The following is a 23,375-nucleotide window of genomic DNA, read 5'->3' as shown; positions in this document are numbered from 1 at the left end:
TACTGTACATTGGAGTAAGAGGTTTATGAAATACAGGGTGAGGCAAATAATGCGAAGAAGTCAGCATCTGATGAAAGAAGACAATACCAATAATGCGGCGTGCAGACACTGTATACCAAACCTCAACCTTCTGTTATGCAATGGTGTTCTGTGGAAGTGGAGTCTCCACTGCCCAAAACCTGTGATTCTGTGATTTGACATAACGACTCAGGTGAAACCACGATCATCAGACATAAAGAACAGATCCATGTCAAAACCATTCATTGTTATCTCAGTGAACAGTCACTCGCAAAAGTGGAGGAGTATCTGCTGGTTTTAATGCATGAACAACAGAGACTCGGTAGGAATGCATGCGCAGGTCCAGATGAGGTATTCGTCCGCATGATCGATGCATCACAAAACTGGAGGAGCATCTGCTGGTTTTAATGCATGAACAACAGACACTCGGTAGGAATGCATGCTAAGGGTCAGATGGGGTATTCGCCCCCATGATCGACACGATATGCTGGTCTCTCACGACAGGCGTCAGGTTAATTTGGTAGGACTCTGGACATTTTCTGGTGAACTACAGCTACATGTGCGGCCATGTTTCGGAATGTTTTCTGACTTGTTCGAAACAGATCCTGTCTGACGCCATTTTCAGACTAAGCGTAACATGGTACTCTTTGCTGGCACTTTGACACCATTAAACTTCTCAGCAAACAACTGACCATACTGTTTCCGCGACTTCGTCGTCGCGTAACGTTTCACAACGAACACCCGCTGCTCCACTGTGAGTACCAGCGCCCTTTCCACCGCTCCACTCACGATGACACAGACGGCACTACGCTCGCAACCGGTGTGGATCGCGTGGCGACCGTACACGTGGTGTGCGCGTCACGGGGTGTGGTTATATGCATACACTCATGTCCAGTTGTATCCACTCGTCCTAGCCACTTTTACTTGCCCCAGCCAGTACTTCTTTGACATTCGTAACATGGTTTGTTCATTGTGTCAAAGTGCGCGGCTTGTAACCACTTGGCTGGTGGCAGAGATCTCTTTGATTTGAACACTTATACTTTGCGATTCACAAATGCAGTTTAAATGGTTGAAAGGAATCATTGTATCATGAGAGAAGTATCCCAGTGCTATTTACTTACACTACTGTCCATTAAAATTGCTACACCAAGAAGAAATGCAGATCATAAACGGGTATTCATTGGAGAAATATACTACACTACAACTGACATGTGATTACATTTTCACGCAATTTGGGTGCATACATCCCGAGAAATCAGTACCCAGAACAACCACCTCTGGCCGTAATAACGGCCTTGATACGCTTGGGCATTGAGTCAAACAGAGCTTGGATGGCGTGTACAGGTACAGCTGCCCATGCAGCTTCAACACGATACCACAGTTCATCAAGAGTAGTGACTGGTGTATTGTGACGAGCCACTTGCTCGGCCACCATTGACTAGACTTTTCAGTTGGTGAGAGATCTGGAGACCTTCGCTGTTTAGTCCCCCTTAAACATCCAACAACCAACAGATCTGGAGAATCTGCTAGGCCAGGGCAGCACTCGAACATTTTCTGTATCCAGAAAGGCCCGTACACGACCTGCAACATGCGGACGTGCATTATCCTACTGAAATGTAGGGTTTCGCAGGGATCGAATGAAGGGTAGAGCCACAAGTCGTAACACATCTGAAATGTAACGTCCACCATCACGCCGGGTGATACGCCAGTATGGCGATGACGAATACACGCTTCCAATGTGCGTTCACCGCGATGTCGCCAAACACGGATGCGACCATCATGACGCTGTAAGCAGAACCCGGATTCATCCGAAAAAACGACGTTTTGCCATTCGTGCACCCAGGTTCGTCGTCGAGTACAGCATGGCAGGCGCTAGTGTCTGTGATGCAGCGTCAAGGGTAACCGCAGCCATGGTCTCCGAGCTGATAGTCGATGCTGCTGCAAACGTCGTCGAACTGTCCGTGCAGATGGTTGTTGTCTTACAAACGTCCTCATCTGCTGACTCATGGATCGAGACGTGGTTGCACGATCCGTTACAGCCATGCGGATAAGATGCCTGTCATCTCGACTGCTAGTGATACGAGGCCGTTGGGATCCAGCACGGCGTTCCGTAGTACCATCCTGAACCCACGGATTCCATATTCTGCTAACAGTCATTGAATCTCGACCAACGCGAGCAGCAATGTCGCGATACGATAAACTGCAATCGCGATAGGCTTCATTCCGACCTTTATAAAAGTCGGAAACGTGATGGTACTCATTTCTCCTCCTTACACGAAGCATCACAACAACGTTTCACCAGGCAACGCCGGATAACTGCTGTCTGTGTATGAGAAATCGGTTGGAAACTTTCCTCATGTCAGCACGTTGTAGGTGTCGCCACCGGCGCCAACCTTGTGTGAATGCTCTGAAAAGCTAATCATTTGCATATGACAGCATCTTCTTCCTGTCGGTTAAATTTCGCGTCTGTAGCACGTCATCTTCGTGGTGTAGCAATTTTAATGGCCAGTAGTGTATTAACATAGCTGATGTGCGTTTTTTTCTTTGGATTTTAAATCTGAAACTATTACAGCGAGATACATTTGTAGGAGATGCGCCATTCTTCAACGTAATTGGCATGATTAAATTGTACCTCGAAAATATTAACTTCATTTCATGATAATTCATTAGTTGCTTAAGTTTATTCATTTTGGTTTTGAGAGACGTTGACAGTAGGATAAAAAGTATTGGCAACAGTCCATAGCATGAAGGATGTGCGTCACATGGCATGCCGGCTGTCTGCAGCTGACAGCAGGTCAGTTGAAGTAGTGCAGTGAACGGGGGCGGCTGCGTTTGAGTCAACTGCTGCGCGTACTGTCTGAAAGTGCGGGAGGTAAGTTCAAGCGCCCTAACAGTATGTTTAGGAAACACGAACAACGTGTTTGTATCACAATTGACGCATCATGTGATCAGATCGCACAACAATGTTTCCTTCTGGCACTGCACCGCATTATCCCTTATGACAATGCATGATGCGACACAGCAAACCCCGTGGAAGAACTGCATACGTGGGTTTTGGATATACTGGAACGTCACCTGATGTGGGTCCATGAGATTACTACTTGTTCTCCAGAACACAAAAGAAAACATCGTCTGTGCCATAGGGCAGTCGTTATTGGAATCGCCAGAGATGGATGCGCTGAGAGTGTAAGACGTCTTCCATCGCTGTGGGGGAAGGTGGTCGACATGTGGGGCCATTATAATGAAGCCATGTAATACGGAGAACGTCTGTCAATAAAGTCTGGTACGAATTATAGCCAAATTGTCACTAATCTTTGTCCAACCCAAGTGTATAGAGGCAGAATATCAATATGATAATATTGTTTGAGTAATGTTAAACATTTATGTGCTCATGTTAGGCCGTCTACCTATTTTTCGCATACAATAATGTGTATTTTAGAACAGGATTTCAAAACAGGTTGGGCAAATGTGTCCACCTCCCCTCTCCTCATCCCACGCCTTCAACATACCACAGATAGGAGGGTGTGGTTATAACCCCACTGTACAATACTTAGCGCTCAGGCATTATGCAGCTACACTGCGGCGGAGCAAATGACAAACAAGTGTTGCACATGAAGTTTAAAAGCTGCATGTTCAAAAGGACATAACTGCATACGATTCAGAATTACGGCCCCAATTTTCACTTTGGTCGATTGCTGGGGCTGATATCTTGCAAGTGTAGTTATTTCTTCTTAAAACATGAGGTAAAGTTGGTGAGGCTTAGACCGCTGCAGCACAGACGAACTATTGCAGGTCGCCCACAAAGTCTGTCACCCCAGCAGTCCAGTAAGCTGTTTGGTTTGCTCGCGCCAGATAGATCCTTACATTGCGACCATCAGTGATTCCATCCTACAAGAATGCATACCACAGGGCCTCTGGCTCGGAGCTGCCCTTGAAGTAACTGCTTCTGCTGAGGTTGTACAAACACGCCTACCACCTTTCGTTTATGTCGCACAATTCCTTCTTGCTTCAGCGATTTTTTCCCCGTCAGTGTATTTTCTGGTGATACTAACGGGGACCGCAGGCATATCGTTTAGGTGTTGTGTTCACTCTCAAGACTCGTATGCTGCAGCTATCAAAAATGGTTCAAATGGCTCTGAGCACTATGGAACTCAACATCTCATCAGTCCCCTAGACTTAGAACTACTTAAACCTCAGGACATCACACACATCCATGCCCGAGGCAGGATTCGAACCTGCGACCGTAGCAGCAGCGCGGTTCCGGACTGGAGCGCCTAGAACCGCTCGGCCACCGCGGCCGGCGCTGCAGCTATCCGCGCTCGTATATCCTGTGGAGCTTCTTCCGTCTCCATATAAGTACTGCACCCCCAACCTTGTGATATTGCTAACTGTGTAGCAGCGTTGCTCTCCATCTACAGTTTTTACCCTCACACTTCGCTCAATTACCAAACTAACTTTTCTTGAATGCCTCAGCGTGTCTCCTGTCAATCAACTCCTTCTTTTAGTGAAGTTGTGCTATAAATTTCTTTTCCCCCATTTCGATTCAGGATCACTTCATTCGATCTACCCGTCTAGTCTATGCCCTGCAGCAGCATATTTCAAAGTCTTCTATTCTAGTCTTGTCGTTTCACTTCCTCTCAAGGCTACACTTCACACAAATGCCTTCCGAAAAGACCTCACAACACTGGAATTTATATTAAAAATTGTAGAACAAAAAATAGTCTTTAATTTCAATTTTTTTCTTTTAATGTATTACAATTTTCGATGTATGCAGTGAGCATGAGATACATAGGATAATGATGGTATAGAACGGAAACGGTCAACATTAAAAAAAGAAAGCAGTGATCAGATCCTGTTTTATGTCAAAATTGACGAAAACTGGTCATTACATCGCAGTTACCACATTTATATACTGTTTAACAATTTTCTCTTTTTTGTGCATGTTTTCCTGCTAATGCCAGACCGAATTTTGTATTCCCTCTACCCATCATCAATTATTTTGCTGCCTAAATAGTAAAACACATCTCCCAAATTTAACGTCTCATTCCTTAATCCGAATGCCTCATTGTCACCTGATTTAATCCGCCTATACTGAATTACCCTTATTTTATTTTTATTAATACTCATCTGATAACATCTTCTCCAAACGCTATCCATTATTTGAACTGATCTTCCAAGTAAACAACTCTGCCGTCTCTGACAGACCCTGTCTCGTAGCCTTATCTCTTCGTTTCGTTTTCAGCTTGATTAATGTACAGACTGAATAACATCGGGGATAAGTTACAACCTTCTCTTACTCTCCTCTACATTACTGCTGGTCGCAGAGAGTGGCCGCTTGGTTAGAGGCGCCATGTCACGGATTGGGCGGTCCCTCCCATCGGAGGTTCGAGTCGTCCCTCGGGGATGTGTGTGTGTGTGTGTGTGTGAGTGTGTGTGTGTGTGTGTGTGTGTGTGTGTGTGTGTGTGTGTGTGCGCGTGCGTTTTGTGTTCATAGGATAAGTTAGAGTAAGTAGTGTGTAAGTCTAGGGACCGATGGCCTCAGAAGTTTGGTCTCAAAGAAATTTACACACATTTGAACATTTTTGAACGTTACTGCTATACTCAAACTAAACAAAAGGATAGACTAAATACACGAAAGAAACAAATCCCTAGAAAGGAAACTGCGGAGTAACATTTATTTGCTTACATTTAACTGGATTCCGTGTTCAACTGGCAAAATACAGGGTGTTTGAAAAAGAACTCCATAGTTTTAAATATACATTTAATGGGGAAATTAATGAAAAATTACATCAGTGAGTACATATCATGAAAGAGAATTACTTCAAGTTTTGTTTAATGTTAGTAGACGTCAAGGTGGGATCCATTTGTTGCCCTGCACACGTCGAGACGATTTTCCACTTCTCGACACATATTCACCAACTTTCAGGTGTAACTGTCCCAACCGCCGTAGACTCAACTGAGGGAACAGAGGAAAAAACAGCGCTGGTGCCGTCTCAACGTCAAGCAGACTTGCCAACTGCAGGGGAGCCAAACTTTGAGAGTTGATGAATCAAACACCACAAACTAGAATAGTGTACGCCACTTTGTACAGATTCTAGGACACATTAAAACTAGGAAGTTCTTTTTAAAACGCACTGTATAATAGTTGTCGCCAGACTTAACAAACACGAATTCAGTGTTGGAAACGTATATAAGTGCTACCATATGCCACAACTGTCTCCTGTCGGAAATTGAGATGTTGAACTGTTTACTAGTAGAGCTATCGCTACAACTGATAGTTTTTCAGGGACTGGACTCATCTCAGTGCCTTGCCTTTATGTCCGGTCGGATGACAGCCTTCTGCTGCTGCCCATTTCTGCAGTGCCTTCTCTCTCCTTCCCCCCCCCCCCCCCCCTCCACACCTCCCGCCGTCACCCTCGCGGTCCCGTCCACGTCGTCTCTCGTCCAGATAGCTCCCTCCTCTCCCTATATTTTTCCCCTTTCCTTGTACAGTCACTCCCTACTTTGAAACCACCCGACTGGCGGTTGGTGTACATGCGTTCCTCTCCTGAAAAAAATTGAAGACATTATTCCTGGATCACGGCCTGGCTCCTGCCTTGTTCAGGTTCTCGCGATCACGGAAGTTTCACGGCGGTGGGAAAATTCACTTGCCTGGATAAAAGAGTCGTCCAGGTTACCAGTTATCGAGCTCGAGCTCACGGCACACGCTAAGTTTCTACCAACGACAGTCATAAAGTTTAAATTATCAACTCGAAAAGACAAAGTTATGTAATTAATTTTTTCATAGTTTGCCGGTACATGACTGCAGTCCTACTACACAGCTTAATTCTCGCGTCATAGGACTATCAGTTTAATAGCCCACGGCTGCAAAATACTAACACGAATTCCTTACAGACGAATGGAAAAACTGGTAGAAGCCGACCTCGGGGAAGATCAGGTTCGATTCCGTAGAAATGTAGGAACACTTGAGGCAACATGCACCCTACGACTTATCTTAGAAAATAGATTAAGGAAAGGCAAACCTACATTTCTAGCATTTTTAGAATTAGAGAAAGCTTTTGACAGTGTTGACTGGAATACTCTGTTTCAAATTCTGAAGGTGGCAGGGGTAAAATACAGGGAGCGAAAGGCTATTTACAATTTGTACAGAAATCAGACGGCAGTTATAAGAGTCGAGGGGCATAAAACGGAAGCAGTGGTTGGGAAGGGAGTGAGACAGGGTTGTAGCCTCTCCCCGATGTTATTCAATCTGTGTATTGAGCAAGCAGTAAAGGAAACAAAAGAAAAATTCGGAGTAGGTATTAAAATTCATGGAGAAGAAATAATAACTTTGAGGTTCGCCGATGACATTGTAATTCTGTCAGAAACAGCAAAGGACCTGGAAAAGCAGTTGATCGGAATGGACAGTGTCTTGAAAGGAGGGTGTAATATGAACATCAACAAAAGCAAAACAACGATAATGGAATGTAGTCTAATTAAGTCGGGTGATGCTGAGGGAATTAGATTAGGAAATTAGACACTTTAAGTAGTAAAGGAGTTTTGCTATTTGGTGAGCAAAATAACTGATGATGGTCGAAGTAGAGAGGATATAAAATATAGACTGGCAATGGCAAGGAAAGCGTTTCTGAAGAAGAGAAATTTGTTATCATCGAGTAAAGATTTAAGTGTCAGGAAGTCGTTTCTGAAAGTATTTGTATGGAGTGTAGCCATGTATGGAAGTGAAACATGGATGATAAATAGTTTGGACAAGAAGAGAATAGAAGCTTTCGAAATGTGGTGCTACAGAAGAATGCTGAAGATTAGATGGGTAGATCACATAACTAATGAGGAAGTATTGAATAGGATTGGGGAGAAGAGAAGTTTGTGGCACAATTTGAATAGAAGAAGGGATCGGTTGGTAGGACATGTTCTGAGGATCAGCAATTTAGTATTGGAGGGCAGCGTGGAAGGTAAAAATCGTAGAGGGAGACCAAGAGATGAATCCACTAAGCAGATTCAGAAGCATGTAGGCTGCAGTACGTACTGGGAGATGAAGCAGCTTGCACAGGATAGAGTAGCATGGAGAGCTGCATCAAACCAGTCTCTGGACTGAAGACCACAACAACAACAACAGTACCGCTGCAAAGCGCTAGAGCGGGCGAAACAAAGTGGCGCGGACGACTGCGAAGTGCAGTATTAGGTGGTACCTCGTTCCCTCTATGTGACAGGGAACAACGCTGCAACAGTCTGTGCTGAGTCATTCAAAGAGAAGGATTTGGCTCTTTTTGTGCTCCGATAGGAGCCCTTTCCCACAGGTAGATTACACTCAAATAAGGATCAAGCTATCACAGGCGAACAGTACCGAAATCTCCTGACGAAGCATCTCCGGAAGCTGTCTGAGGGAAACGGGACGCTGCCGTCTTCTATTGCTGCACAGCACACAGTCGTACACGCTGCTTCTCTGCGCTGTCATGTTTTGCCTCACCCCTGCATCCACCTCATACGGTGCCCAGCGACTGCCTCCTATTTCCTTAGACGCTGCAGTCTGGAACCGCAAGACCGCTACGGTCGCAGGTTCGAATCCTGCCTCGGGCATGGATGTTTGTGATGTCCTTAGGTTAGTTAGGTTTAACTAGCTCTAAGTTCTAGGGGACTAATGATCTCAGCAGTTGAGTCCCATAGTGCTCAGAGCCATTTGAACCTATTTCCTTAGATGAAGAAACCATTGCGTGACAGGAGTTGTCACGTGATTTTCGAGGTGAAACGTTTCCTGAACAGCCAAAATGAATAGTTTTATAATCGAAGTCTCCGCCAAGACATCCGCCGTCGCATTTTGGAATCCCGAAAATTTGGTCATAAATAACATAAAACGTTCGGTGTTAAAAGTTTCGTTAATGGATTAGCTAGTGTAATGTTGGAACAATTGAATTCCGCTGTTAGAAGCGGCTAGTTACTTCTTCCGAAGATTGAATTTCAGATCCAACGCAGCATTTTTGTTCAGCGAAATCAGTGCGTTTTTTTTTCGTTTTTTTTTTTTTTTTTTTTTTAATGGAGACTGTCCGAGAAAGTATATACTCAGTTACGACTACTTATTTCATTATTTAATTATTCATTAAGAATCAGTTTTTGTTCATTAACTTCTTACCGGAATGCAACCAAAAAGAACAGTAAAACGCGGGTGAAAAAGAAGAAATTAGTTTTACATTCCACGACAGTCCGTCTTCTTTCTCATTCCGTCCACATGTATGTACTATTATCTTTGCGAATCAGCTATAATATCCAGCTACTAGCCGCAACTCCGGCTTTTAGCCATCTTCTAAGCGACAGTTGGAAAATTTCTTTGTTTGTACTGAGAAAACAGAATAGAAAATTCACGCTGAAAAGTTTCGAAGCTTCGCTATTGCAACAGCCAGGCATTATGTAATAGTACAATATGCCAACAGCATAGGCTGTTAATCCGTCGACCAAACATAACTGCTTCTGCAAGTTTACCAACTGGTCAGCTGCCGGAAGACGAGCAGGAGCCAACAAACAAATTAATAAGACAATACAGCCTTAGCTTCGCCCGAAAGTCTTCTCGCCTGAAAAATTTGGAGGATATCTTCCGAAAACTTCTGGCAACAACCGATCCCTATATTTCTTATTTGCGGAAACCATCTCCGAGGAAAGTGAAAACTCTGTCGTAGTAAGCTGTTGCGCTCTTGGTACCTGCAGCAGACGATTACGAGGACTCAGTTGTCGGGGGTAATAAAGATGAAGAAGGAAATGAATAACAAGAAGCAGAAGCTTAAGAATATTTACAAAACTCCTGTTTTCTATTAACAGTATATATTTTGTAATAAAGCTTACCGTAAAAAATAGAATAGCTCACCGAAAACATTTTTTGTCCACTTCATTACTTTTTCCTAGATTCTTTTCACTATACTCGATTCGCTGTTTCGACTTTATCAACTCTGCTATAAAAATCATTAATAGTTGGGTCAGGAACCCCATTATACCCATCTTCAGCCGTATTGGAGCAGGTTTTGAAATTTTGTTTCCATTTTCTCGTTATGAGAGTAATAAAGGGTGATCTGTTTTAACTGTTAGAAACCATTGAACGCCAAGATCGCACAAAATATTTTTTATTCAAGACAACCGGTTTTAACAGTCTTTGCTATCACCTACAGGTCTTAAACAACTTTTTGCAGTAAAACATGTTCATTTTGCGCTGAAACTCATCCACAAAATGTTGTTGTTGTGGTCTTCAGTCCTGAGTCTGGTTTGATGCAGCTCTCCATGCTACTCAATCCTGTGCAAGCTTCTTCATCTCCCAGTCCCTACTGCAGCCTACATCCTTCTATATCTGCTTAGTGTATTCATCTCTCGGTCTCGCTATACGATTTTTACCCTCCACGGTGCCCTCCAATACTAAATTGGTGATCCCTCGACGTCGCAGGACATGTCCTACCAACCAAACCCTTCTTCTAGTCAAGTTGTGCCACAAGCTTCTCTTCTCCCCAATGCTATTCAATACCTCCTCATTAGTTATGTGATCTACCCATCTAATCTTCACCATTATTCTGTAGCACTACATTTCGAAAGCTTCTATTCTCTTCTTCTCTGAACTAATTCTCGTCCACCTTTTCACTTCCATACATGGCTACACTCCATACAAATACTTTCACAAACGACTTCCTGGCACTTAAATCTATACGCGATGTTAACAAATTTTTCTTCTTCAGAAACGCTTTCCTTGCCATTGCCAGTCTACATTTTACATCCTCTCTACTTCGACCATCATCAGTTATTTTGCTCCCAAAATAGCAAAACTCCTTTACTACTTAAAGTGTCTCATTTCCTAATCTAATTACCGCAGCATCACCCGACTTAATTTGACTACATTCCATTAACCTCGTTTTGCTTTTGTTTATGTTCATATTATACCCTCCTTTCAAGACACTGTCCATTCCGTTCAACTGCTCTTCCAAGTCCTTTGCTGTCTCTGACAGAATTACAATGTCATCGGCGAACCTCAAAGTTTTTATTCCTTCTGCATGGATTTTAATACCTACTCCGAACATTTCGTGTGTTTCCTTTATTGCATGCTCAATATACAGACTGAATAACATCGGGGATAGGCTACAACCCTGTCTCACTCCCTTCACAACCACTGCTACCCTTTCATACCCCTCGACTCTTATAACTGCCATCTGGTTTCTGTACAAATTGTAAATAATCTTTCGTTCCCTTTATTTTGCCCCTGCCACCTTCAGAATTTGAAAGAGAGTATTCCAATCAACATTGTCAAAAGTTTTCTCTAAGTCTACAAATGCTAGAAACGTAGGTTTGCCTTTTCTTAATCTTTCTTCTAAGATCAGTCGTAGGGTCAGTATTGCCTCACGTGTTCCAACATTTCTACGGAATCCAAACTGATCTTCCCCGAGGTCGGCTTCTATCAGTTTTTCCATTCGTCTGTAAAGAATTCGCGTTAGTATTTCGCAGCTGTAACTTATTAAATTGATAGTTCAGTAATTTTCACATCTGTCAACACCTGCTTTCTTTGGGATTGGAATTATTATATTCTTCTTGAAGTATGAGGGTATTTCGCCTGTCTCATACATCTTGCTCACCAGATGGTAGAGTAGGACTGGCTGTCCCAAGGCCGTCAATAGTTCTAATGGAATGTTGTCGACCCCAGGGGGCTTGCTTTGACTCAGGTCTTTCAGTGCTCTGTCAGACTCTTCACGCAGTATCATCTCTCCCATTTCATCTTCATCTACATCCTCTTCCATTTCTATAATATTGTCCTCAAGTACATCGCCCTTGTATAGACCCTCTATATACTCCTTCCTCCTATCTGCTTTCCCTTCTCTGCTTAGAACTGGGTTTCCATCAAAGCTCTTGATATTCATGCAAGTGGTTCTCCTTTCACCAAAGGTCTCTATAATATTCCTGTAGGCAGTATCTTACCCCTACTGAGATAAGCCTCTAGGTCCTTACATTTGTCCTCTAGCCATCCCTGCTGAGCCATTTTGCACTTCCTGTCGATATCATTTTTGAGACGTTTGTATTCCTTCTTGCCTGATTCATTTACTGCATTTTTATATTTTCCACTTTCATCAGCTACATTCAATATTTCTTCTATTACCCAAAGGTTTCTTCTAGCCCTCGTCTTTCTACCTATTTGATCCTCTGCTACCTTCACTATTTCATCCCTCAAAGTTACCCATTCTTCTTCCACTGTATTTCTTTCCCCAATTCCTGTCAATTGTTCCCTTATGCTCTCCCTGAAACTCTGTACAACCTCTGGTTCTTTCAGTGTATCCAGGTCCCATCTCCTTAAATTCCCACCTTTTTGCAGTTTCTTCAGTTTTAATCTACAGTTCATAACCAATAGATTGCGGTCAGAGTCCACATCTGTCCCTGGAAATGTCTTACAATTTAAAACCCGATTCCTAAATCTCTGTCTTACCATTATATAATCTATCTTATACCTTTTAGTTTCTCCAGGGTTCTTCCATGTATACAACCTTCTTTCATGATTCTTAAATCGAGTGTTAGCTATGATTAAGTTACGCTCTGCACAAAATTCTACCAAGCGGTTTCCTCTTTCATTTCTTAGCCCCAATCCATATTCACCTACTATGTTTCCTTCTCTCCCTTTTCCTACTCTTGAATTCCAGTCACCCATGACTATTAAATTTTCGTCTCCCTTCACTACCTGAATAATTTCTTTTATCTCATCATACATTTCATCAATTTCTTCGTCATCTGCAGAGCTAGTTGGCATATAAACTTGTACTACTGTAGTAGGCGTGGGCTTCGTGTCTGTCTTGGCCACAATAATGCGTTCACTATGCTGTTTGTAGTAGCTTACCCGTACTCCTATTTTTTATTCACTATTAAACCTACTCCTGCATTACCCCTATTTGATTTTGTATCTATAACCCTGTATTCACCTGACCAAAAGTCTTGTTCCTCCTGCCACCGAACTTCACTAATTCCCACTATATCTAACTTTAACCTATCCATTTCCCTTTTAAAATTTTCTAATATACCTGCCCGATTAAGGGATCTGACATTCTACGTTCCGATCCGTAGAACGCCAGTTTTCTTTCTCCTGATAACAACGTCCTCTTGAGTAGTCCTCGCCCGGAGATCCAAATGGGGGACTATTTTATCTCGGGAATATTTTACCCAAGAGGACGCCATCATCATTTAATCATACAGTAAAGCTGCATGCCCTCGGGAAAAATTACGGCTGTAGTTTCCCCTTGCTTTCAGCCATCCACAAAATATCAAGTGGACAAAATTCAGCATATCATTAACATTTGACATCGCTAAAACATTTAAGAACACAAAGTACCTAGTCCAAACGGCCATGTCCCTGTACATATTACTCACAAATGGTTGTTACATGTTATAAATGCGGCAGACAATACCGCATGTGTATTGTTGTTGTTGTTGTGGTCTTTTGTCCTGAGACTGGTTTGATGCAGCTCTCCATGATACTCTATCCTGTGCAAGCTGCTCCATCTCCCAGTACGTACTGCAGCCTACATCCTTCTGAATCTGCTTAGTGTATTCATCTCTTGGTCTCCCTCTACGATTTTTACCCTCCACGCTGCCCTCCAATACTAATCTGGCGATCCCTTGATGCCTCAGAACATGTCCTACCAACCGATCCCTTCTTCTAGTCAAGTTGTGCCACAAATTTCTCTTCTCTCCAATTCTATTCAATACCTCCTCATTAGTTATGTGATCTACCCATCTAATCTTCAGCATTCTTCTGTAGCACCGCATTTCGAAGGCTTCTATTCTCTTCTTCTCTAAACTATTTATCGTCCACGTTTCACTTCCATACATGGCTACACTCCACACAAATACTTTCACAAACGACTTCCTGACATTTAAATCTATGCTCGATGTTAACAAATTTCTCTTCTTCAGAAACGCTTTCCTCGCCATTGCCAGTCTACATTTTATATCCTCTCTACTGCGACCATCATCAGTTATTTTGCTCCCAAAATAGCAAAACTCCTTTACTACTTTAAGTGTCTCATTTCCTAATCTAATTCCCGCAGCATCACCCGATTTAATTCGACTACATTCCATTATCCTCGTTTTGCTTTTGTTGATGCTTCTTTCAAGACACTGTCCATTCCGTTCAACTGCTCTTCCAAGTCCTTTGCTGTCTCTGACAGAATTACAATGTCATCGGCGAACCTTAAAGTTTTTATTTCTTCTCCATGGATTTTAATACGTACTCCGAATTTTTATTTTGTTTCCTTCACTGCTTGCTCAATATACAGATTGAATAACATCGGGGAGATGCTACAATCGTGTCTCAATCCCTTCCCAACCACTGCTTCCCTTTCATGTCCCTCTACTCTTATAACTGTGTATAGATATGCTGAACACATGTAATGTAACAAGCATCTGTGAGTGTTGCGTATATGAACGTGGCCTATCGGACAAGGTTCTTTGTGTTTTTTGATATTGTAGCGATGACAAACGTTTGTAATATGCTGAGTTTTATCCACTTGACGACACCTCGTTGCATCTGGTTCAGCGCAAAAATGAACGTGTTTTGCAATAAAAAATGTTTAAAACGTGAAGATGACTGCAAAGACTGTTGAAACCGGTTGTCTTGAATAAAAATATTTTGCGCGATCTTGGCTTTTGTCTGGTTTTTAACATTTGAAATTTTGGCCAGGTTGTCAGGATACTGGCATTGAAAGGGTGAATACGTGGAGGAGAACAAGTACCACCACCAAGATTCGCGGTCGAGGACTTGCTTTCTTCTGAGGTGGCAGTTAAAACTTGACGAGTAGCCCTAGGCGTGGTGCGCAGAGCCGGCTGGACATTGCGCGGCGTGCCCACGGTGTTGCAGTACAGCGACACGATGAACCTGATGCGGTCGGAGCGCGAGCGGCGCGTCAACCTGCTGTGGGCGCGCTGCCACGGCACCGTGGCCGACTACCGCCAGCGCACCGCGCCGCGCCGCAAGGAGCACGACCGCCTGCAGCGCCTCGACAGCGACTCGGGCGACGAACGCCTCGCCGACCTCTACGTGAGTACACGGGGGTGGGGGTGGAGGGGGGGGGGGCGGGAGCCGGGGCCGGCGTTCCGGCACAGAGAAACGGGGGCCGGGGAGTCTGGGAACGGGTTGTGAACAAAGAGCTCCGTCTGGCAGGATATACACGAAAACTCATTGTATCCCTGGCATATTCTGTGACCTGTCAAAGGCGTTTGACTGTGTGAATCACAGCATTATTTTAAGTAAATTACAATATTATGGCGTCACCGGTAGTGCTGCAAAGTGGTTTCAGTCATATCTTACTACTAGAAAACAAAGGGTGTCAGTACGTAACACTTCAGCTGTAGGCAATCAGACATCATTTGACTGGGAAGAAATTACATGTGGTGTTCCACAAGGTTCCATACTAGGCCCACTATTGTTTATTGTGTATATTAATGACCTGTCATCTGTTACATTACCAGATGCCAAGTTTGTCTTATTTGCAGATGATACAAAGATTGCAATAAATAGTAAATCAAATATAAATTTAGAAAGAGCAGCTAATCAAATTTTTACTGACATTAATAAGTAGTTCATAGCCAATTTACTGTCATTAAACTTTGAAAAGACCCACTATATGCAGTTCAGAACTTCCAAGAGATTTCCTTCTGGTGTGTGTATAAAATATAATGACATGGAAATAGGAGAAGTTGAGAGTGTAAAATTCTTGGGATTGCAACTTGATAATAAATTCAGTTGGGAGCAACATACTAACGAACTGCTAAAGCGCCTAAACAAGTCTGTTTTTACAATACGAATGATGTCAGAAATAGGAGATATAAATGTAAAAAAAAAAAGGCAAATTTTGCTTATTTTCACTCCATTATGTCATATGGTATCATATTTTGGGGTAACTCCACAAACAGAGAAAAACGTTTTAGAGTACAGAAGCGTATAAAAAGAGTAATGAGTAGTGTAAATCCAAGAACATCATGTCGAAACCTATTCAAAGAATTGGGCATATTAACCACAGCTTCTCGGTATATTTATTCCTTAATGAAGTTGGTTGTAAATAATACATCTCTTTTTCAAACTAACTGCTTAGTACACAGTATCAATACTAGGAATAAGAAAAATATACATAAAGATTTAAAATCACTTACTCTTGCCCAGAAAAGAGTCCAGTATTCAGCAACACATATTTTCAATAAGTTACCAGCAACCATTAAGAGTTTAGTTTCAGACAAGGCACAATTTAAACATAATGTAAAAGAATTTTTGGTGGCCAACTCCTTCTATTCCATCCATGAGTTTCTCAACAAGTGCAGTAGACCATTTTAATGAAAATTTATTATTCTTTAATTTTTGACAATATTTGGTTGTAACAGTCAAGTAACTACCTACTGTGTGAATGATGGATGTATGGATAGCAGATATAAGTCTTAAATCTGTAAATAGTGGAAGTTTAATTTTAAATCTTGTACATAATCAGACTGTTCTAAATGAAGGATCACTGAAACGAATAATTTACTTTAATTTATGACAACACTTGGTTGTAATAGCCAAGAAACTAGCAGATGCCTGAATGATGGATTTAATGAAAGCAGAAGTAACTATTAAACCTGTAAATATTAGAAGTTTAAATTTAATTCACGTACATAATTTTACAGTTTATTGTCTGAGGATCATTAAAATTAATGAAACTCAAGTTTTTCTAATTACATTTTTGTAATGTGTTTATCTGACATGTTCCACACCCAGGAGGATTCCCTCTTTTATGGGTCTATGGAATGAGTAATTAATCTAATATAACTAATCCAAAACGTTTCACAGTTGGTCGAACACTCCATGGGTGTACTGCAGATCCACAGTGCCCAATGGGCACCAGAGGTCGCCGGATAATATCGGCCGACAGCTTCACCATAGTGTGTCGATCTCCTTCGTCACTTTTTGGCGGGGACAAAGACGTTAGGTTAGGTCTGGTGAGGTTATAATCTATTTTATGCATGAAGTAGGTTAGATTTTGACCTCTTAGGGTGGGATGGATACCACGACGCCTTTGTGCTTGAATGCGAGTGCTGTACAGCGGCTTTTGCTATTAAAGAGACGCAGAACGCATGTGAATGAGCTTTCCTGTGTCGTAAAGAACTTGGTGAGTAGTACACTCTCTGCCCTCAGTTATCGGAGGTTCTGTTACGTACTCGAGATAATTCGTGGTGTCCTTCATGACTGCTTGACAGAAAGCTTTACACCTCGCCTGGGCCCGTCAGTATCGATATTGGATTGTTGATGACTGGAAACATGTTGCCTGGTCGGACAAGTCTTGTTTCAAATTGTATCAAGCAGATGGACGTCTACTGGTATGGAAACAAACTCATGAATTCATGGACCTTGCGTGTTAGCAGGGGACTGTTCAAACTGGTGAAGGCTCTGTAATGGTGTGGAGCGTGTGCAGTTGGAGTGATACGGGACCCCTGATACGCCTAGATACGGCTGTGACAGGCGACACGTACGTAAGCATCCTATCTGATCACTTGCATCCATTCTTGTCCATTATGCTTTCCGACGGACGTTGGCAATTCCAACGGGACAATGCGACACTCCACACGTCCAGAATTGTTACAGAGTGGCCCCAGGAACACTCTTCTGAATTTAAACACTTCAGCTGGCCAGTAAACACCGCAGAGACATGAACATTATTGACCATATCTCGGATGCCTTTCAACGTGCTGTGTAATAGAGATCTCCATCCGCTCGTACTCTTACGGATTTACGGACAGCTCTGCAGGATTCAGGGTGTCAGTTCCCTCCAGCACTACTTCACACATCAATCGAGTCCATGCCATGTCATGTTGCAGCACTTCTGCATGCTCACAGGGGCCCTACATGATATTAGGCAGGTGTACCAGTTTCTTTGGCGCTTCAAGATACACATAGGGTGGGGAAAAATTGTGTCACGAAATTTTAGCCCAGTAGGAACCAAAATTACTAATATTATGTAGGTCGACAACACACCATTTTTAAGCCACGGAAACTTGGTACCACACACTCCAATTGGCCGCGGCATTGCCCCATTGCCAGATGCTCTTGATGACGCATGACTGCGAATGCTTTGCCTGCTGGAGATCGCGATGTATCCAAGGCGGCTTGCACACTCGATGGTAGCACACCAGGCTTCCACTCTGGAGGCCTGGGGGTAAATCCGCCAGGGTCCCGACACATCCAGTTTAGTTTCATGATATGACGTACCAGGAACAAACCTGTCAACAGCTTTAATTCACTTACAGGAAGTCTTCTACAAATCGTGTCAGCCCTGATAAGAGCTTTTGTTGTAGCTACTACATTGTTTACTTAAAGCAGATTATCGAACTGGCGACCCTCTGCCGTGACGCAAACTTGGTAATGTCGAACGGTGTTTTGCCAAACTCTCTCAAAGATTCCTGGCATGGCCCTGATGTGATTGGCGGCATGTTGAAAGCGATTCTTTAATTCCTCTTCGTTTCTAGGTGGTTCACGTCCAGGTGGGTGAACTAGAACCTTGAAGAATCCGCACATGAAAGAGTCCGGTGGCGTGACGTCTGGTGACAGCAGGGGCTATGACCTATGAGCACCTCTGCCAATTACCTGGCCATCAAAGAGTTCATTTAAATATCTGCGCACAGCACAACTGCTATGTGTGAGCACCCCATCATGTTGCAACCACATGTGTAGCCGTATGTCCAGGAGAATATCTTCCAGCAGGCAGGGTAGAGTTTCTTGCAAAAAGTGAAGGTAATTTGCCCTGCTAAGTCGAGGAGGTAGACACATCAGTCCAATCACATGGTCATCGACAATGCCTGCCCAAATGTTGAGCGAAAGTAGTTCCTGGTGTCCGTGGACATATGTGACTTGAGGATTTCCCCTTTCCCAGTAATGAACGTTTTGAGTGTTGTAAAGGCCATCCCAATGGAAGGTGCACACGTCGGTTAACAACACAATGGCAGGGAAGTCGGGATCTCGTGCAACACATCGCAGAAACCACCGGCAAAACCCTAGCCTTTGTTCACAGTCCGCCACAGGATTTAGGTATTGGACAGGGTGGAAACTAAATAGATTCTGGCAATCATCCCTCAAAACCTCCCAGACTAACTGATGAGTGACCCCCATGTCGTCTCTAACCGCTCGGGTGCCTGTCGTAGGTGCTTCCTCGAAGCACTCGAGAACAGTCTCTTCAAATGCAGCATCCCGTCATGTTCGAGGTCTACCAGCATCACCTTGCTATCCCGCTAATGAGCCTATTTCGCCAGGTCGCCTGAGAATTGGTGTAAACGTTTGCATGTGTGGGTGGCATCTTGCTGGGTACTGTTCCTCATAAATCGTCGAGCTTCATGCGGATTACCGTCGGCTAGTCCACAAACAAAAACCATACCTAGTTGTTCTCCAAACGAATACTGTGCCGCTATGCGCCACATGTGACGTGTTTGTGTGCTCCGAAGTGAAGCTTGCTTGTGAATGCCTCTGACGGGAGGTAGAGACAAACAGCAAGACCTATTCGACACGTGTGCGTATCAAAGTGTGCGTATCAAATTGAGGCAGTGATGGGTTGAGGTAAGTTTGTATGTCTGAACCGACAACTATAGCGCTGCCCGTCAACCGACGAACGGCAACAGGGCAAGCCCACGACCGGCCAATCGGAACGCGTGGCGCCAAGAATCCACCGACGTTGGAGCAGCTGTGACCGCAGCCGTAGGGCACGTAGCTGATTCAAATCCCCTCCCAGCACAGGCCGTTCCCTCGCGCTCAAGGGCACGCATCGGCCGACGCGAAGATGCTTGCGTCGGTGTCTGTGGTAATCTCACTCAGGGGCTCAGTTCGTCAATGCACCTGACGATGGCGACATGTCTGACTTCCGGAATATTCTGCCTGTCGGACACTATGGACTGGCTGTACACCCGTGGACTGTTCTGTCGACAAATACGCCGGCAGAAACTGAAGAATGACAACATTTCACAGTTGTCCACTCAGTATCTAATCCAGTATAAGATTATTTTCATACAAAAAGGTGAACATATTTCATTAATATCTGGGATGTACATTTTTAAATATTATTTAAACCTAACACGTAACGAAATGATGCTATAAAGAATTGCACAATAGATTTTTATCCTTACGTCAACTCACTAACGCGTTAATACTGGAGGAAATTCTATTTCGATATTAGCAAAAATAATTAGCGAAAAATATCAGTGTTTGATACTCCTCGAACGAGGAGAGGTCCCCAGCAGGGGGATCGACTCTTTGAATCCATCTAAACAGTATGACAGGTGATCGTTCCAGATGACACACACCAAAAACCATTCACCTCGGTGGGCCCTCGTTTGCGAGTTATCGACGAAAATAGTTTCCTAATTTCGCATGACGCTCTATGACTTCAAAAATTATGCCTTTATTTTGTCGACTGGTTGCGTAACATAACGGATATGTTACAAGCCTCATATGTAAAATGTCGATCCAACTCTCATCACATACTTTGAAATTTTTTTAAAATCATTATCCAAATCCCTTTGATCATTTTTTTGGTGTTCGGTTAATGCTTTTACATATAGTTTATATTCCATTGTCACGTCATTTTAATCACCGTATTAAGTTTTCACATTGCTCTCGTGTTTTCTTCATATAGCTCTTATTCCACTTGGAATCTTTGTGCATGTGATTTTGATTATTTCCAAGCATTAACATCAATTTAATTTCTTCCAGTTTATCATCTTGCATTTTCGTGCATGTAATTGTATACATTATTTATAGTGCTCATATTGCTTGAATTTCGTTTTACTTATAATCCCTTTTATCGTTTAAATCTTCATCTGCATAATTTTGCCAGTAGTGCAACGTGAAATTACGTTTAAAATTATATGACAACTGCCATCTGAGAAAATGTATATCTTTTAACGAAAATTACATTTTTGACACCATTGCGCATATAAGTAGATTATTCCTCTTTTCTTTTCTAACCGATAGACCGGCGTTTCGAAGCGTTTAAATACTATGTAGGTAAATATATACTTAAATTCACATGCACAAAATGTCGAACTCGAAAAAGAATGATGGGAAGAAAAAAAAGAGAGCAACTGAAAACGTTAATAGCCAATGTATTAGTACGGTATATTAATAAGTTTCACTTATGGACCGTCTGACAGCAACTGAATAAAACACAATTTTTAATGGCATTAAAACAAGCGTTCAGTGCATAGTGCTGTGGAATGTGGAAAAAACAGCAAATTGGCGCTCATAGGAAGAAGAACAACACCAAAAATGCAACAGGAGCGTAATATGTAAGAAACTGTCTACGCAACCTGCCACTGATGATGCCTTGCAGAAAATAAAGGCGAAACGCGTATGGCACTAAAAATTGTGCTTTATTCAGTTGCTGTCAGACGGTCCATAAGTGAAACTTATCAATATGCCGTAGTATTACGCGCAACTGAGGAGGACGGGACCACAAAAGTTGAAGATGCCAATGTATTAGACTTGTAGTATAACCACTACGTGACGCAACCAGTTTGTGTAAGATATATATATATATATTTTTTTTTCGTTGATTACTCGCAAACCCACCGCTGGGGACCTCTCCTCGCAAGTCGAGAAACAGGAAACAAATTTATACAGGGTAGTCAGAAACAGTCTCAAACGCTTATAATGGTGTTGCGCGGTAGGTTCTGCTGAAAAATAATTGTTAAGAAGGAATTCGATACATTGCGCAGTTCCGAGTTAATTTGCACTGAAGTTAGCCAGTCAGGCTGTTGGGCGCATAAATTCAAGCGGCCCGCCAGATATAATTACTGTCAGTTGTTGTAGCGTACATGATAACGCTCGAGACTGCCCAGCCTGCCGCAATATCGTCCCATGTCCAAATTTTTCTGTTTTACGAAAGCAAACTAAGAACACGTTTGGCAAAACCGTCTCGCAAGTCACTTGAAATTGCGCGTGCAGAGGCTTGGTTGGCTAACTTCGAAGCTAATTAACTCGGAAACGGTGCAACATATCGAATTTTACAGTTATTTCCCAGTATAACCTACCTGCCAACACCCTTACAGGCTTAACGGACTGTTTCTGACCACTCTGTATAAATAACGCTAATGCAACATTGTTGTCATCTTTTTGCATACGAAACTTCACATCCAAACATGCTAATGATGTTATTTTGTGATTTTTAATTTTGACTCTCATGACAAAAGTGAAACATGGGTTCAGAAAAAACATTTTTTGGCGTTGTGTGGGTAAAATGTAACTCACAGCCAGTATTCGACAATACGAATGTGAGAAATCTTACAAAACATCTCTCAAATCGACCAGTAGGGCCAATACACTCCTTACATCTTCAGTTTTGAACACTGTTGTGCAGTGATGTCGAATGGAATGAACATTTGGTAGAAGGACGCCCGTATGTTGCACTGTGTCAAACACATTGGTGATTATAATTATTTCCTCAATGTTCTCTAAAGATGCACATTGGCCATCACTGAAAAACAGCACTGTATCGCATTAGCGATGAGGAAATGCTATAAGTTATGGTGACTATTTTGACAAACAAAGCAACCCCAAGTTATATAGTGCTAGCTAAGGTCACGGTGTTTCCTGTTGCAATCGGCATTGCAACAGGATAATTTAATTTCTAGGTAAGATTGAGAATCCTATAACGAATAAGGAGTCTGTGATCCAAATTCCAGGAGGGTGGAACTGCCCATCCATATTTTGGACACTAATGTGTCACTATCATAGCTGCTCTGTCTCAAATAAATAAATAAAGAAAATTACAAAAATTTCTTGTTCCTTCATTTGTTCATTCATCACATTTTGTAGATCCCATGGAGAAGGAGAAACATTCACAGCTGTGGAATGAGTCACAGAGTAAATTGACATTATAGAATGGGAAATGGGGCTGTTTTGGCCTATGGAGGAGACACGGTCTTTGTGTCTACATCTACATCTACATCCATACTCCGCAAGCCACCTGACGGTGTGTGGCGGAGGGTACCTTCAGTACCTCTATCGGTTCTCCCTTCTATTTCAGTCTTGTATTGTTTGTGGAAAGAAGGATTGTCAGTATGCCTCTGTGTGGGCTCTAATCTCTCTGATTTTATCCTCATGGTCTCTTCACAAGATATACGTAGGAGGGAGCAATATACTGCTTGACTCTTTGGTGAAGGTATGTTCTCGAAACTTCAACAAAAGCCCGTACCGAGCTACTGACTATCTCTTCCGCAGAGTCTTCCACTGGATTTTATCTATCATCTCTGTAATGCTTTCGTGATTACTAAATGATCCTGTAACGAAGCGCGCTGCTCTCTGTTGGATCTTCTCTACCTCTTCTATCAACCCTATTTGGTACGGATCC

At 42.8% G+C, this 23,375-nt stretch overlaps 1 protein-coding gene across 1 annotated transcript in view; it reads left to right on the top strand.

Moving 5' to 3' along the window:
• Positions 1-23,375, top strand: part of LOC126419696 (dynein regulatory complex subunit 2-like) — a 117,031-nt gene that overhangs the window by 22,529 nt on the left and 71,127 nt on the right. Inside the window, exon 4 of the mRNA XM_050086880.1 lies at positions 14,873-15,052. Within this exon, the coding sequence (XP_049942837.1) occupies positions 14,873-15,052 (180 nt within the window). The remainder of the gene's footprint in view (positions 1-14,872; positions 15,053-23,375) is intronic.

The sequence above is a fragment of the Schistocerca serialis genome, chromosome 9 (genome assembly GCF_023864345.2).
Source record: "Schistocerca serialis cubense isolate TAMUIC-IGC-003099 chromosome 9, iqSchSeri2.2, whole genome shotgun sequence".
In the NCBI taxonomy this organism is placed as follows: Eukaryota; Metazoa; Arthropoda; class Insecta; order Orthoptera; family Acrididae; genus Schistocerca; species Schistocerca serialis.
Note: the sequence above shows the minus strand (reverse complement) of the source record. Positions and strands in the feature narration are given on the sequence as shown.